At 39.3% G+C, this 13,719-nt stretch overlaps 1 protein-coding gene across 2 annotated transcripts in view; it reads right to left on the reverse strand.

The window, feature by feature from the left end:
• LOC122988754 (phosphatidylinositol 4,5-bisphosphate 3-kinase catalytic subunit alpha isoform-like) overlaps positions 1-13,154 on the reverse strand; it is a 27,329-nt gene extending 14,175 nt beyond the window's left edge. For both annotated transcript variants that reach the window (XM_044361343.1, XM_044361341.1), the window contains exons 1-13: positions 12,763-13,154; positions 12,256-12,331; positions 9,042-9,148; positions 8,618-8,786; positions 8,101-8,227; positions 7,480-7,689; positions 6,942-7,036; positions 6,513-6,668; positions 5,719-5,964; positions 5,029-5,114; positions 4,343-4,448; positions 1,934-2,086; positions 1,601-1,735 (exon numbers count right to left, since the gene is read on the reverse strand). In XM_044361343.1, coding sequence (XP_044217278.1) covers positions 1,601-1,735; positions 1,934-2,086; positions 4,343-4,448; positions 5,029-5,114; positions 5,719-5,964; positions 6,513-6,668; positions 6,942-7,036; positions 7,480-7,689; positions 8,101-8,227; positions 8,618-8,786; positions 9,042-9,097 — 1,539 coding nt within the window. In that variant the 5' untranslated portion in view covers positions 9,098-9,148; positions 12,256-12,331; positions 12,763-13,154. The remainder of the gene's footprint in view (positions 1-1,600; positions 1,736-1,933; positions 2,087-4,342; positions 4,449-5,028; positions 5,115-5,718; positions 5,965-6,512; positions 6,669-6,941; positions 7,037-7,479; positions 7,690-8,100; positions 8,228-8,617; positions 8,787-9,041; positions 9,149-12,255; positions 12,332-12,762) is intronic.
• Positions 13,155-13,719: the final 565 nt, after the last annotated feature.

A 13,719-nucleotide genomic window follows, 5' to 3' on the forward strand; every position in this document is an offset into this window, starting at 1 on the left:
AGAAAATGTACTTTGTCCGTAGCGCAATCATCCTCCTTAACAAAACATACTGTAATGTAACTATATGCCTGTAATGTTAATTTAGATATTTAGTGCACTTAAGGGCGGCCTTTTTTCTCATCAGGCTCAAGCCAGATGAAATTATCATCACACTACATAATGAGTTGGGCACTTGTCACATTCGAGGCGCTCATCATGAATAACTTAACACATCGGCTCACACCGTTCGCATCCTCTCACATGGCGCAGTGACTCCGACCACATGTCACATTATCACATCAGAAGTCGTGGTTCTCATGCCTCACATCTTCTAGAGATCTGATAACAGCATCACCGTCATTAATAACTGAACACAGTAACTTATATTGACACTACCGGATGACACGAAAAGTAGACCAAACAAGTTACCAAACTGTTTCTAGATTTTATTGAAGGACAAGCAAATAACCGTGTTAATTAAATCACTTACTGACCTAAATTTAGTGATATCATAATTCTATGAATAAAATGTCAGAATCCTTAGAATAAAAACTGAGAATGGGCAAAATTTACATCTACCTGCATATTTAGCCAACCAATGAGTCCACAGTCAAGTCCAAAATCCACAATCTTTAACTGGTCACAACGTAATAAAGCAGAGCAGATACATGATAGATAGGGAATATTATCAAATAATGGCGAGACAGCTATTAAGTCTACAGGTTATTAATGGTGGCAAATTTCATGCTTGATTATCTCCTCTGCTATGGCAAACAAAATGTGTTAAATCAGCCATCTTTAAAATAACATTTTGTAAATTAACCTATCTCAAGTTGCATGAGATATTATATTTCCTCATTTTTAAGGTTGGTGTTGGATTTCTGTCCAGAAGCTGTATTTTCAGGTAAATGTAATTTGTTTTGTTGGAGGCTTCAGGATCTTAAAAAGGATATGATGAACTGAAAACTTAACTGATCTGAAATAAGTAAGGAATGTCAGTCGACTGCTGTGTCAACTGTCAAATGTCAAATCCTGTTTTAACACCACAACCTTTCTTAAACTAAAGCTAACTATGTTTTTACATGGACATACTTTGAACACTGTCATGTAATATGTCCCCAAAAGATCAAATAACATGTAACTAACTGTAATTAAACATGGTATCTTATATTACACCCAGAGATCTGTTGACATTACTTACAAATACCAAACTAATAAAGCAGATAGTCTCATTACATGTAATGGCGACCACACCTCACATTGGGGCTTCATAAATAAATGTCAAACACCCTCATTAATAACTTACCTCATCTTCTCTCTCAGTGTTACTTGCTTGATTGATCTTTTTTTCCTCATTGACAAGTATATAAAGTTAAAGAAGCACAAAGTAGTGTTTCCTAATATATATCTGCCTTCATAGCATCAGGTCAAACTCAAATCTATGTCACCAGGACAATACAATATTCTTATTTTAATATGAACCTCCAAAATCGCACACCCCTCCCACACCTGCATGACTCATGTAAACAGGTAGCTTTCCCTCTCGCACAAATAAACATATATAAATCATGACCCCACTGTGTTGTTGCACCTGATCAGCCCACTGGTTAGTAGCAGTTACCTGTCCAGAGAGGTTGTAGTTGAACCCCAGTTCTCTTGAGATGGTCCAGTTTGCGTGATCCTCTACAGCATTCATATCTGGGTATTTGACTGGACTACTGAAGTGGTCAAATTCCAGCTCCAGACATGGCGTTTCCTGTACAACAGACATTCACAGGATCCAGTCACAATGTGTACATCAGCATTATCTGTCAAGAGTCAAATATGGAAACCTGAGTATGTTTCCTGTGCCCGTTTGAGATACATCCTGATGTGACACACCTCAGTATCTGATACAATTTAGGGGAAAAAAGGAGTTTGAAACCTTTGAAAGCATGATTCTGGACTTGAATACCTTATTAGGGTTGGAGCCTGTGACTCCTATGGGGTTGAGGAGGTCTTCAAGGCCATGAGGAACAGGCCAGAGGTTCAGAGCCATCTTGTTAGCCACCAGAGTGTGGGTGTAGTCAAACAAGTTGACATTACCCCAGGCCAGGGGACAGTGCTCCTAAACGGAGTGAGGGGCAGGAAAAGAGTGAGACAAAGAGACAGAGACACCCTGCGATTGCAACTGTCACTAGTTTTAACATAATGTGAAAATCTCATGGAAAACAAAACAGGAACACACACAGATATGGTTAATTACTGTGAATCAAGGACGCTTTTACCATTAAAAGTACCAGCTCAGACCTCCTTGATGGATGTTGTTAAATTTTCCTTCAGTGGTTGGTTTGCAAAATGTTAAAATCCTAATGAAATGAGAAATGAGTTTCACTGGGATTTAGAAGATTTTAAAAGGATATTAAAATGTTTTATTGGGTTGTAATAGTTTCAATTACTTTTAACAAGTTCTATTTAATTTAAATTGGTTTTAAAGGCCTTTAACAAAGTTTAAGGTGGTGCACTTTATAACTACAATGTCATCCCCAAACTCACTCATCCTGTTCAGGCAGTCTGAATGTGACTGCCTATCTTATGGTAATGTAGATATGTATGATATCGCAACATGATGTTTGCTGCTGTTCTCATTTGAATGCCATATCATTTGACTTTGTGTGAGTGTTTGCCTTACATCATTAGTAAAATTATATATATTGTGTACTGTTCGATGTTCCTGTTTTCCTATTCCTAATTTTGAATACATTTGCCTTGTGAATATGTACTACAGTCTCATCTTTAGATATAAAGGTTATCAAACAGTCTTTCAAATGCAAAAAGCTACCATGTAAGCCTTCACAATGGCTACAAAAATGTTTAAGATAACATCTTGATCCTCAGGGTGAGTCTTCACTAAGGGGCAAGTGATGGAACCAGGTGACAAAGGGCCACATGGTGAGGCGGACAGAGTTACATGCAGACAGCCAGTCAAAATACAACTATTTATAGTTAAGTGCTGGAACAAAAGGCTGCTGTAGAGAAGTGTTTATCTTTAATTCAGGTGGGGCATGAAAGAGCATCCGCTAACCTAACCTCAACCTGGCATGGTGCGGCGGGGGGGACAGGACTCACCCCGGGTGTCTGTTACAATATCCATGTCTGACATTCATTGATACACTCACACACTCACACACACACACACACTCTCTCTCTCACTCACACACACATACCTCTTACCCTTCCAGCTTTTCCATCAGTGAGAAATGGAAGAGAAATCAATCAGCAAGGGTATCTTTGACGAGTATCAGACCCGGTACACACAAACACAGACACACTCCATCGGTTTTACACAACGAGGTTTCTAAATATAGAATAAGCCATTCTTTTAACTATAAATCTGATGAAAGAAATTTGAATTTGTGTTAGTATTGCTTGGTATACTGTACAAAAGATATGGTTTTTAAAAAGTGTTACTTTTTATATTAAATTGTACGTTTTGATGTGTTAACAATTAATAATACAGCCTGAATGATTTCACATGTTCAGAGTATTAAATTATTCTTTTATGAAATTCTTAAGTTCATATATTTTCATATGAGTTTGAGAAAGAACAATTAACTCTTTTCCACAGCATGTTATCAACGAGAGACATACTTGGTCCTGTCTTGCATGAATGGAAAAGTCTCTTCTGCTAATTGTGTTTCTGTTGATGTTTTCTGCCACCACGGTGCCCAAGACTGATTAGTAATTAAACAGAACCACAGATGATACCACAGCTCCCATTCACCTTGGACACATAAACTCAGACACATAGAGAAGGGCTCATGTACCAACACCGGCACATACAAACACACACACACACACACACAGCACCTATACACATACATTTCTCCAGGATGGGTTAGCATGCTAGCATTTAGACTCATGAAGGTCATCTGCTGTCAGCTATCTTTAGACTGTGACAACTGTAGTATTGTCTGCCTATCTGTGGTACAGCACATCTAAATACCTGCATTGTTATTTATATAATCAATCATTAGTGTCCCTTGGCTACCATATATATTCATATTTGGTTTGTTGTGCTCTTACAGATTTAATAGATTTTCGTTTTAAACCACAAAATGCCATATTCATACATATGTCACTACTTAATTCAACTGTTATTACATTTTCATTAGTATTCTTAGGTGAAACTACAAGTGAAGGTATTTTAGTTTTTCATTTTTTTTTCTCCAAACTTTAAAAAAATGGAACAATGGCTTCAAAATAGCTCAGCGAGACACTTCCTGTTTTTGCATATCCAGTTCCTGTCAAACTATAACCTGTTTGAAAATGTAGTTATGAACTTAAGTTGATCTGAGGAGTCCTACACTGTTTTCTATCTTACCTCCTTTGCTCCCTTCCTGCCCTTCACTGAGCAGATGGAGAGGCAAAGTCTGGCGGCTCGGGGGATGTCTGGGATGTACATATCATAGGTCAGCCACTCGTTCCACCTGAACGTTAAGAACGTAGGAGAGGTGATTTATGAGACAGGAGCCTTAACAAAAAAACATGGAGACAATCTCATATGAAGTATAAGCCTACAGGTCAAGCTACTGTCACCAAAAAGAGGATCTAAAAAGATGAATTCTGTGAGGCACACCGAAGTGCTTCCAATGCCTCTTGATAGACAACGGAGTGCTCAGAAACCTTACACTGCTATTACACAATTGAGCCTGTACTTTCAGAAACTACATTTTCAGAGGGACATTTAGAAAAAAAGAAACCTCAATGCCGAAATCCTTTTGATAGACGGTATTTCTTTAACCTCTCCAGAGGTATAAGAGTGGACCGAGACTTTAAACAGTAACATAATACAGCAGTTTAGTGTTACTAGACGGCGCTAAACTGTTAACTTAGCCGCCTGCCTTAGACTGATTAAAGTAAATTAGAGGCTCAGACTGTCTACAGCACTATTTAAGGGAAATAAAATGAAAGTGGGTAAAGGTAGTAGTTATTTTATTTATTATCAGGTATCATAACTGATTAAAATGTTCTGTATTTAATGAACTGTACTGAAGGATGGTCAGTTACCTGGGGTTGGAGCAGGGTACTCTCTGTGTGTTGACATTGTCACACATCTGTTCTCCTCCATGGTAAATACCTGTTCTCACATAAATCTACATACATACAAGAGAGGACACATCTAACAAGCAATAAAACAATCACAGCAATAATAAAAATAGTCACTACAAAATTATACATTTTTAGAAAAAATGGCTTTTTGGACAACTTTACTAAGAAGTGCAACAGCTGTCATGCTAAATGGTCAATGTCTGATGTTGTCTGGCAGTTTTCTAAAACATTAGTTGTATTCACACAAAAGATTCAAGACTGCAAAACTAAACAAGCTACCAGAACTACTTTCCCTTGGTAAAGGTCTCTATTCACATGAGACATAGACAATGACTGTTTGTTTCCAGAGGAAGTGAGGGAGTTAGTTGATGGGACTCTGTGCACGACTAAAAAAAAAAAAAAAAAAAAGAAACAGTCATCGGAAACAGCTCCAAAAATAATCATAATTACTTCTGGTATATTGATTTAATAAGTGTTTCTGTATTCACGAATCTCCAGAGAATACAATAAATACCATTCATGGTGTTTTACTAAAAAAAGGTTCTTTTACTAGTCTTTTCCTACCATTCAGCATAGTGTTGACCTAAGTGTGAGCATACTGTATTGGAGTCAAGGATCTGTTGGTGTATTAGACTCAGCATCCCCCACCTTGTCTATGTCCCGTATATTGACGTTAACATAGGTGGCACAGAGGATTCGTATTCGCAGAGTTCCATTGATGGTCCACAGCGACTTGGCAGCTGCCTCGCCGTTCATATAGGACGCTGCCGTGGAGATGCGGCGGGAGTATGACGGCATGACAAAGTTATCTGTAGGCAACTGGGTGTACAGGCTGTCCTTAGCCATTAGCATCAGGTTAGGCATCCTGCCCAGCATGATGCAACTACGGATATACTAGAGGGAGAGACACAGAGACAGAGAACAGTTAGAATGAAAGTCTACACAGGAATGATAGAATTACACTGTGCGTAAGTGTAACCAATGATGTCAATTGGTTATTTTCCAGCAGCCGACGAGTCATTGCAGAGGAAAGAGTGACACCGTGCATCTCCTGCTTTGATCTGGTTCAGATGGAATTTCTCCAAACCCTAAACGCTGTGGATGAGCAAATGGCTCCAGTGTTTTTAATGAAAAGCAATGTTGTTCTGACGTATCCACAAAGGTTCACATAGGAAAAGGGTGTAATTACACGCACATCAGTAAGGTGCAGCCCTATTAGGAGACAGCAACAATGGAAAAGAGAGGACATTACTCTCTTTCCGTATCCACAAAGGTTACAATAAATAAAGGATCTGAAAGGGATCAGACTTCAGCTATAGCCTGTTAGGAATTTATTAAAAAGTCCAAAACAATTGCTAAAATGCATGGTATGCCACTTAATCTCTAAATTTTTCTTATATTGTTTCCATGAACTGGAGATACCCTATATAGATGTTGCTTACCTTATACTGGCTGATGGGGTACTTTTCCAGCAGGTACTCATCACAGCCACAGACTTTGAGGATGTATTTACCCTGGTATTCCTGAACACACATCTTTAGCTGCTCGGGGGACAGCAGCATGCTGCGTGTCTTCTTACGAATGGCCTCTGCGATCACCTTTAGGACAAAGATACGAGCAGACATTAGAGGACAGACATTAAATACTGCCTTACCAACGTCTACATTAGAGGTTGGTAAGGCAGTATTTATTACTGGACTGCACTACAGGAGCTTCTATTTTTTGTTCACTCAGTGGATATGCTTTTAGTTTATAGAACTTAAGGGATCCCTTCAATTTCCTCAGCTTGAATGAACACATTGAGGTGGTGTACAGGGAGGCTCTCGTGAATGATTCATTGTGTTTTTTTATTTTGGTAGATATTCCCCCACCTGTTCAGGCACACAGTCGTGGTTGATCTTCAGTGTGTACTTTTGTTTGTCGTTGTTTGGAGAGACAATCACCCAAATCACAACGATAATCTGGCCTGTAAAAATAGAAAGACAGACAAAGAGATTGACATGGAAGCTGAGAAAAAAGAATCAATAAATCAAATTTTATTAAAGCAGCAACCCAGAAACAATAGTCCACCTTTAATTATCCTGAGGTATTGAATATTCTGCTTCTTTTTTCATGTATTGTTTTATTAGCACATCAATCAATTCATTGATCGCCAGATTCATTAGTGTGTTATTTATCCATTGTAAAGTTTGGTATTGATGAAAGGCTACAATGTTCACTGCTTTCTCCCTGTCGTCCTACTGTTGTCTTTATTTGTGTTTTATTCTTTAGAAAATAATAATCACAGGCTTGGTCAGACACCCAAAAAACAAAAAGCTGCATTTTTATTTAAAAAAAACAGTTGTTTTTTTTCTAAAGAGGCCCCAAGAAACACCCTGTGATACTGATTCGACAAAAGCCGTTGCCTACCTTTGTCCAGTTTGCTGTAGATGTGTTTGGGTAGTTCCTGTGTGGATTCAACATTGGGTGGGTAAACATACAGGGCTCTGCTGTGGGGCCCGCTGGCGTCTCTCAACTCCACAGAGTCTTTACAAACATTCAGGATGTTTCTCCTGAAATCCTGAACCTCCGGGTCCTTCACCAGGTCAAACTCACACACTGGCATACCAATGGCAAAACCTGACACAATAGAAAGCAAAGTTAATGGGGGATTTTTTTGTTATTAAAGGCAATTTTAGGTGGATTAGTCAGTGAAGAGATGCAGTATTATTAAGTTTAACCCTCTACTATAGTAACTTTTCATTTGTCTTTTCCATTTTATGAAAAACAGACACTATTTACTATAACTATAAATATGTAAGTATTTAGAAACTTAAACAATTCTCCACTTCTTACCAAATTACTGACTAATTTGCAATTCTGAAGCCAAATCATTACTTTTTAACTGACTTTGGAAAATCTCTTTTGAATTTATCACATGTTCCAAACTGTAAGCAAATTGACATTCTTTATGAATGAACAAATGAGATAATGTCAAAACGAGGAAGGACGGAGTAACCAGGAGTGTCCACAACAGAACCGATCTCTCACCAATCTCTCTGTTAAGGATCTTTTCCTCTCTGTTGCCAACTGGTTCAATGACCTTGAGGAAGGGCTGGAAAAGTCTGAGGTCACACAGCCTCCGGGTCTCATCATAGAACTCCTCCCGCTCTGCTTCCTGCAGGCAGGAAAAAACATAGTCTGTGTTAATACTACAACACTTTTGTTTTTTCCATGAAAGCCATCGGTGAATGGTTGTGAGAGCTGATAATCTTCACGCAGGTGTAGAATGGATGTTTTTGGAAAAAGTGTGCACAGAAAAGCACTCTCTAAAGCTGAGGCGTGTTAAGCTTTGTAGAGGACAAGCAAGATATGGATTGCTTATCTTTGTGACCCCTCCAATCTTATTTCTTTTTATTAGCAGCTACGGTAACCATGACAGTTTCAGATAAATTTTTGTTCTCCTTACATAAACAGCTGGTCTGGGGTCACTCCACGAATCTTTCGATAACAGTTATGTTTACTCACCTGCGTACCAGATATTCAAATGCAGATTGAGCGCTCTTACCTGCGTAACACTGACGAAGATGTAGGAAGTCTCCTCCTGCAGGAGGTGATGGAGGGGATATTTTCTGGCCTCCTTGAACAGTTCGTGTTTGATGGTGATGAGTGTGGCCTCACGGAGACACTCCAGGGTCAGAATCATCCCGTTGGGCAGCAGGCAGTCCACCAGGATCCTGCAGATACACTCAGTATACTTATACAATGTTGATGACAAACTTAATTCTTTATTTTTCATTTACTAAGGCTTCTCTGAGCATTTACACTGTCGAGAATTTGTTTACATTTGATAAGAAATAAATTAAATAAATAAGAAAAATAATATAATAAATACATACATAGTTTTTAGGCTTATTAACTGCCCTAATCAAGTGCATGTGTACACGCATTAATAGAAAATGCATTTATATTTTGAATTTAATGTGTCATACCTGGGAGGCATCAAGTGGATGCCCCATAGCTCCCCTGAGGACGGCCTGGGAGGCATCTTCCTCTCTGTCCCCCAGCTCAGTCACACAGATTAGCTGCAGAGCACAACCTGAAAGAAAACAACACTTTCAAGCAAGTTCTGACCCTCACAGTGTAAAGCACAAGCTAATTTCTCTTTGTGACTCCATGAAAATGTTAAAAAAAAAAAAAAAACCTCAGGCGCAGATTGTGCTTCTCATCTGACTATGAATGTAGTTTGTGTGGTACTTTAGTCAAAAGAGGGATTTAGTACTTTGCCAGATTATGGATGTGGTGCAGCCGAGGAGAGCAAATGTCCTCTACTGACCAACTGACACACATTATTCAAAGGCACATATGTGACAAATGACCCTGGTGTTTGCAACTGAACAACTGTCTATGTGCCTTGTGATCTTTCTAACTCCATTAGGCAACAAAAAAATCTAATGAAACATTTGGGAACACCTGAAACAATCTTTGTTTTGCGGATTTAACAACCGAGAAATCTGGTGACCTGAACATGGACATTGATTCTAAAGAGTTTTAGTACAAATCAGGTCCAAATCAGGTTCAAATGTGATATGCCTACCTTATAGCAATTATGTTTATTGAAATAAGCCTATTCTAACATTAATTTGATATTTATATTAAGTGATACACTCCTAACAAAACAGAGAAATATATTTTTAAGAACCTCTCTTTTCATTTCGCCTTCCACTAGATAGTTTACAGTAGTAAAGCTTCAAGGAAACATGGAGAGAGAGAGAGAGAGAGGATTATGACATACAACAATAATCCGAAGTTGGAATCAAACCATGAACGTTGCAGTTAACGCGGTATTCATCCTAACCACTATTCCCATTGGACGCACCACAAAAAATGGGTTTTGGAATTGTCAAAATTATAAAATTGTCCAAATACTGTCAGTACTTCACTGACTAAACCTCCAGTGATTTTTTTAACGATACAGTACTTTTTTCCCACGAAGGAAAATTAGCCAAGAAAAGTGAGCTGCCAGCCAACATTAGCTCATTCAACCTTCTGTCATGGAGTACAGAGAAATAACGGCGTCTTGAGGGACTTCAGTGACACAACTATTTTAGACAGATTGCTCAGGTCAAACACATACGCACAAAAACAAAACAGTGACTCAACTGCAGATTGTGACACTGCGATGGGAAAGTATCTGTTCGTGTGGGTTGCTGGGAACTTACAACATTACAGCTTAATTTAAACGTCCATAAACATATGGCCGTAAACAAATTCTCAGAAATGCAGTAAGGATGAGAGGAAAACCGAGAATGATTATTATCCTTATCAATCTTCCATTCATTACAAGGAATGTTCGGTTATACTTCATCTACTTTACTGTAATGCTTGCAATTGTGTGCACAACAGTGTCTTTGCCCGGATTATAATAAGGTCTAGACTGTATTAGATAAACGTCTAAAGTGCAGTATAACAATAAAATTAATCTAATCTGTTTAACTAGAGGCGGCGGATTATGTCTCTGGTGAAAGAGAAAGGTTAAAAGTTAAAGAAGTCATTCACGGTTCATTTCACTTAGCTATAACACTCAAGGAAGTTCAGATCATTGTGTTGCTTAACTGTAATGCAGCCTTTCAGATGAAGAAAGAACACCACTTAGGATTTATCAACACAGTAATAGAAATCCCACATGATATATCGTCTCATATTACAATGTCAACATTACTTTCATATCTCCGGGCTTTAGCTACCAGCCACCCAGACTCCCAACAACATTGCTGCCAAGGTTCCAGGTCACTTTGGGTGGTTAAGGCACCAAGCAAGATGTCCTCCCTGCACCAGACATCTTTTACACATGCTTTGAAGGCAGGGCACAAAATTAGCACCAGCTACCAGCCAAAACGCTGGTAAAATATGCAAATGGCTGGTAAATTTGCTTCACTCACCAGCCAAAAAAACAATGTTAGTCTATTGAGTGGTTGGTAAAATTTGAACATTCACTAGCCATCTGGCCGGTGGACAAAAAAGTTAATTTTGCATCCTGTTTGAGGGTTTGACTGGTGGGTTTAAATCTCCTTGCTGGCTTTGGAGCACTTCAGCCAGGTTCCACACGTCTGAATTGCTGCCCACATTTCAGACTTTTTCAGCAATTCAAATGGGTCTAGTGTTGTGCTCAGTGATGGCTGTTTCCCCAGTTGGAAAAAACCAACGAGCCAATCGAGCTTTGCAGGCGGGAATAAGAACCTTCCTGTGTCAGAGCCAGAGAAAAGGCGACAGAAAAATGGCCACAAATAAAACAACAAGCACGAACGAGACTGACAAAGTCATCCAGGTTGTAGGAAGTCAATTTTAAAGATATGACAACTCTTAAATTGTCCTATTTCTTTGAGGACAACTGCCCCAGAATGAACTGGAAAATCAATCTCATCATCAGGTTCAGAGCAGCTGCAGAAGGAGTCCTCTAGGTGGAGGATGCTGATATGGAAAAGGACAACATCTGAGCTACTATGCTTGTTGCCACCACAACCCTGACTAGGATAAACACCCAGTGGGTTAATTAATGAATGGTTAAATCAAGCTAAATGAAGAGAGTATTGCAACCCCTTTGAAATTCTCACTTCGAAAACCCAGTTATAGTTTAAAGATGTGACTAGACAAAAATTTAAGGGACTGAAAAGTTAATAGAGAAAGAGAAAACAACCTTTCCTTATAGTGAATGGCAGTATTGAATATATACAAAAAAACAAAACAAAACAAGGTAACTTACAACACATAACACCTACTGAGCAGTTCTGCGATCTGTGACCCTGATCAGGATGCAGCTAAGCACTTTAGGACAAAAAAGGAAGCTTCCTCACAACACAGGATGTGGGGAGTGGGGAAACACTGGCCTACACACAAGCTTGCTTTGAATACTGAAGCAAAACTACACAACTAACAGCTAGTTGTGTGGGCCAGCAATGGCAGGATGACAAGATCAAACATATGCTCAGCCTCTATTAATATATTTGTGGTTAACAGAAGGTTTGGCCAGTTGCATCACATTACACAACAATGTGGTCTCAAGAAAAACACAAGTGAAACCACTATAGATTTTTTTTCAAATTTCATTCCGTCCATGAAATGAGCTTCAAGTTACAACAAAGAAGATGTGAAATAAACAAGAGGATGCGTGATTCAGATGGAGGGAGAGGAATTTATGAAGCATACCTCAAGAGAGCAGCCCTCCTATTTTGATGATGGGACAGTTCCACCCTTCATGTTTCAATCCATCTTCACGGTGTCACTGAAATATGTGTTGGGAGGAGAGGAAATTTAAAAAAACAAAAAACAAAAACACAAACAACATCGCACAGAGTCTGCATCTGTAACAGTTAGCAGTTGGACTGACTCACACTGGCTAGCAGCAAGCTACGTTAGCTAGCTAACGTGAGGTGGTTGTAGGATGACAGCTCAGAGATGATGACTAAAAAACACTGCTAATGCTACATAACACTGGTATGACCACTATAATTAACAACCACTTCTGTTCAGTCTTATCATAAACACCTTTCAGTTTGGGGGTGTTTAACAGTTAACAGTAGATAGCTTTCTTGTATTAATGTTAGCTAGCGGCTAATTCTGAGCCTGTCATCCCCTTGGTGGAAAATATATTCCAAACACTCAAGACGAGCAATTTATCTACTGAAAAGGTGGCTAATTTAGCTAATAGCTGACCTTTTTGAGATGGTGTCAACACAGAAAAATGTTATGAAAAAGCTCTCCCCGGCTAATGCCAGTAAACTAGCCTTCCAGGCAGCCGACCCCTCCAGGTCCCTGCGGCCGGCTGGTGGCTCCCGATGCCGGGCGAGAGCAGGCTGGTATCTGTCGCCTGTCAGTCTGTGTGCCAGCTATCCGTGACAGCAGCCGTTATTCCACATCGGTGATAAATCCCTCTTGTTCTTTGAGTTTTGAGTTGTACTGCTGCTGAAAATGAAGACAGACCCGCATGTCCAGTCGGCAAAACGCTCAAACTGAGGATGTTATGAGCAGCTGAGCTACTGGTCGACTGGACAAGTTATCTTGCTGCTGCGACAATGCAGCCACGCTGTCTGTCTGGCTGGGGCCCTCCCTCCTTCCTCAAAACACACACACACACACACACACACACACACACACACACACACACACACACACACACACACACACACACACACATCAGAGAGAGTGAAAATGGGCGGCTGGGTGTGTGTTTTAATGGTGTGATATATTGGTAACATGACTCAATTATGCACCAAACCACATTTTGTCATATTGAAATGTGACCACATGTAATAAACTATGACCACAGTACAGCCTACAAATAATTCATCCAGAGATATTAAAAAAAAATCTTTCAATGTTTGTGGGTGTGACGCCTACTTGTTTTTGTAAAGTAGCCCACAATTTGATAAAGCCAATTGGTCCCCACAGAGTTCAAAATTTTCACATTAGCCACCAAAAAGTCAAGATAAGGAAACAGGAAACAGATAAAGACGTGTTTATGTAGGCCAGTATGTAATTGAGCAAGATTATCTAGATTTACCTCATAATAACCCTGCCATTGTCATCTTCCCTCAGATTTCAGCTTCTGTCATGATGAAAAAATGAAAAAGTCACTGTAATCAGTTGTAAATGCATGTAGTGCTGAGAAAG

This window comes from Thunnus albacares, chromosome 9 (assembly GCF_914725855.1).
Source record: "Thunnus albacares chromosome 9, fThuAlb1.1, whole genome shotgun sequence".
Classification (NCBI taxonomy): Eukaryota; Metazoa; Chordata; class Actinopteri; order Scombriformes; family Scombridae; genus Thunnus; species Thunnus albacares.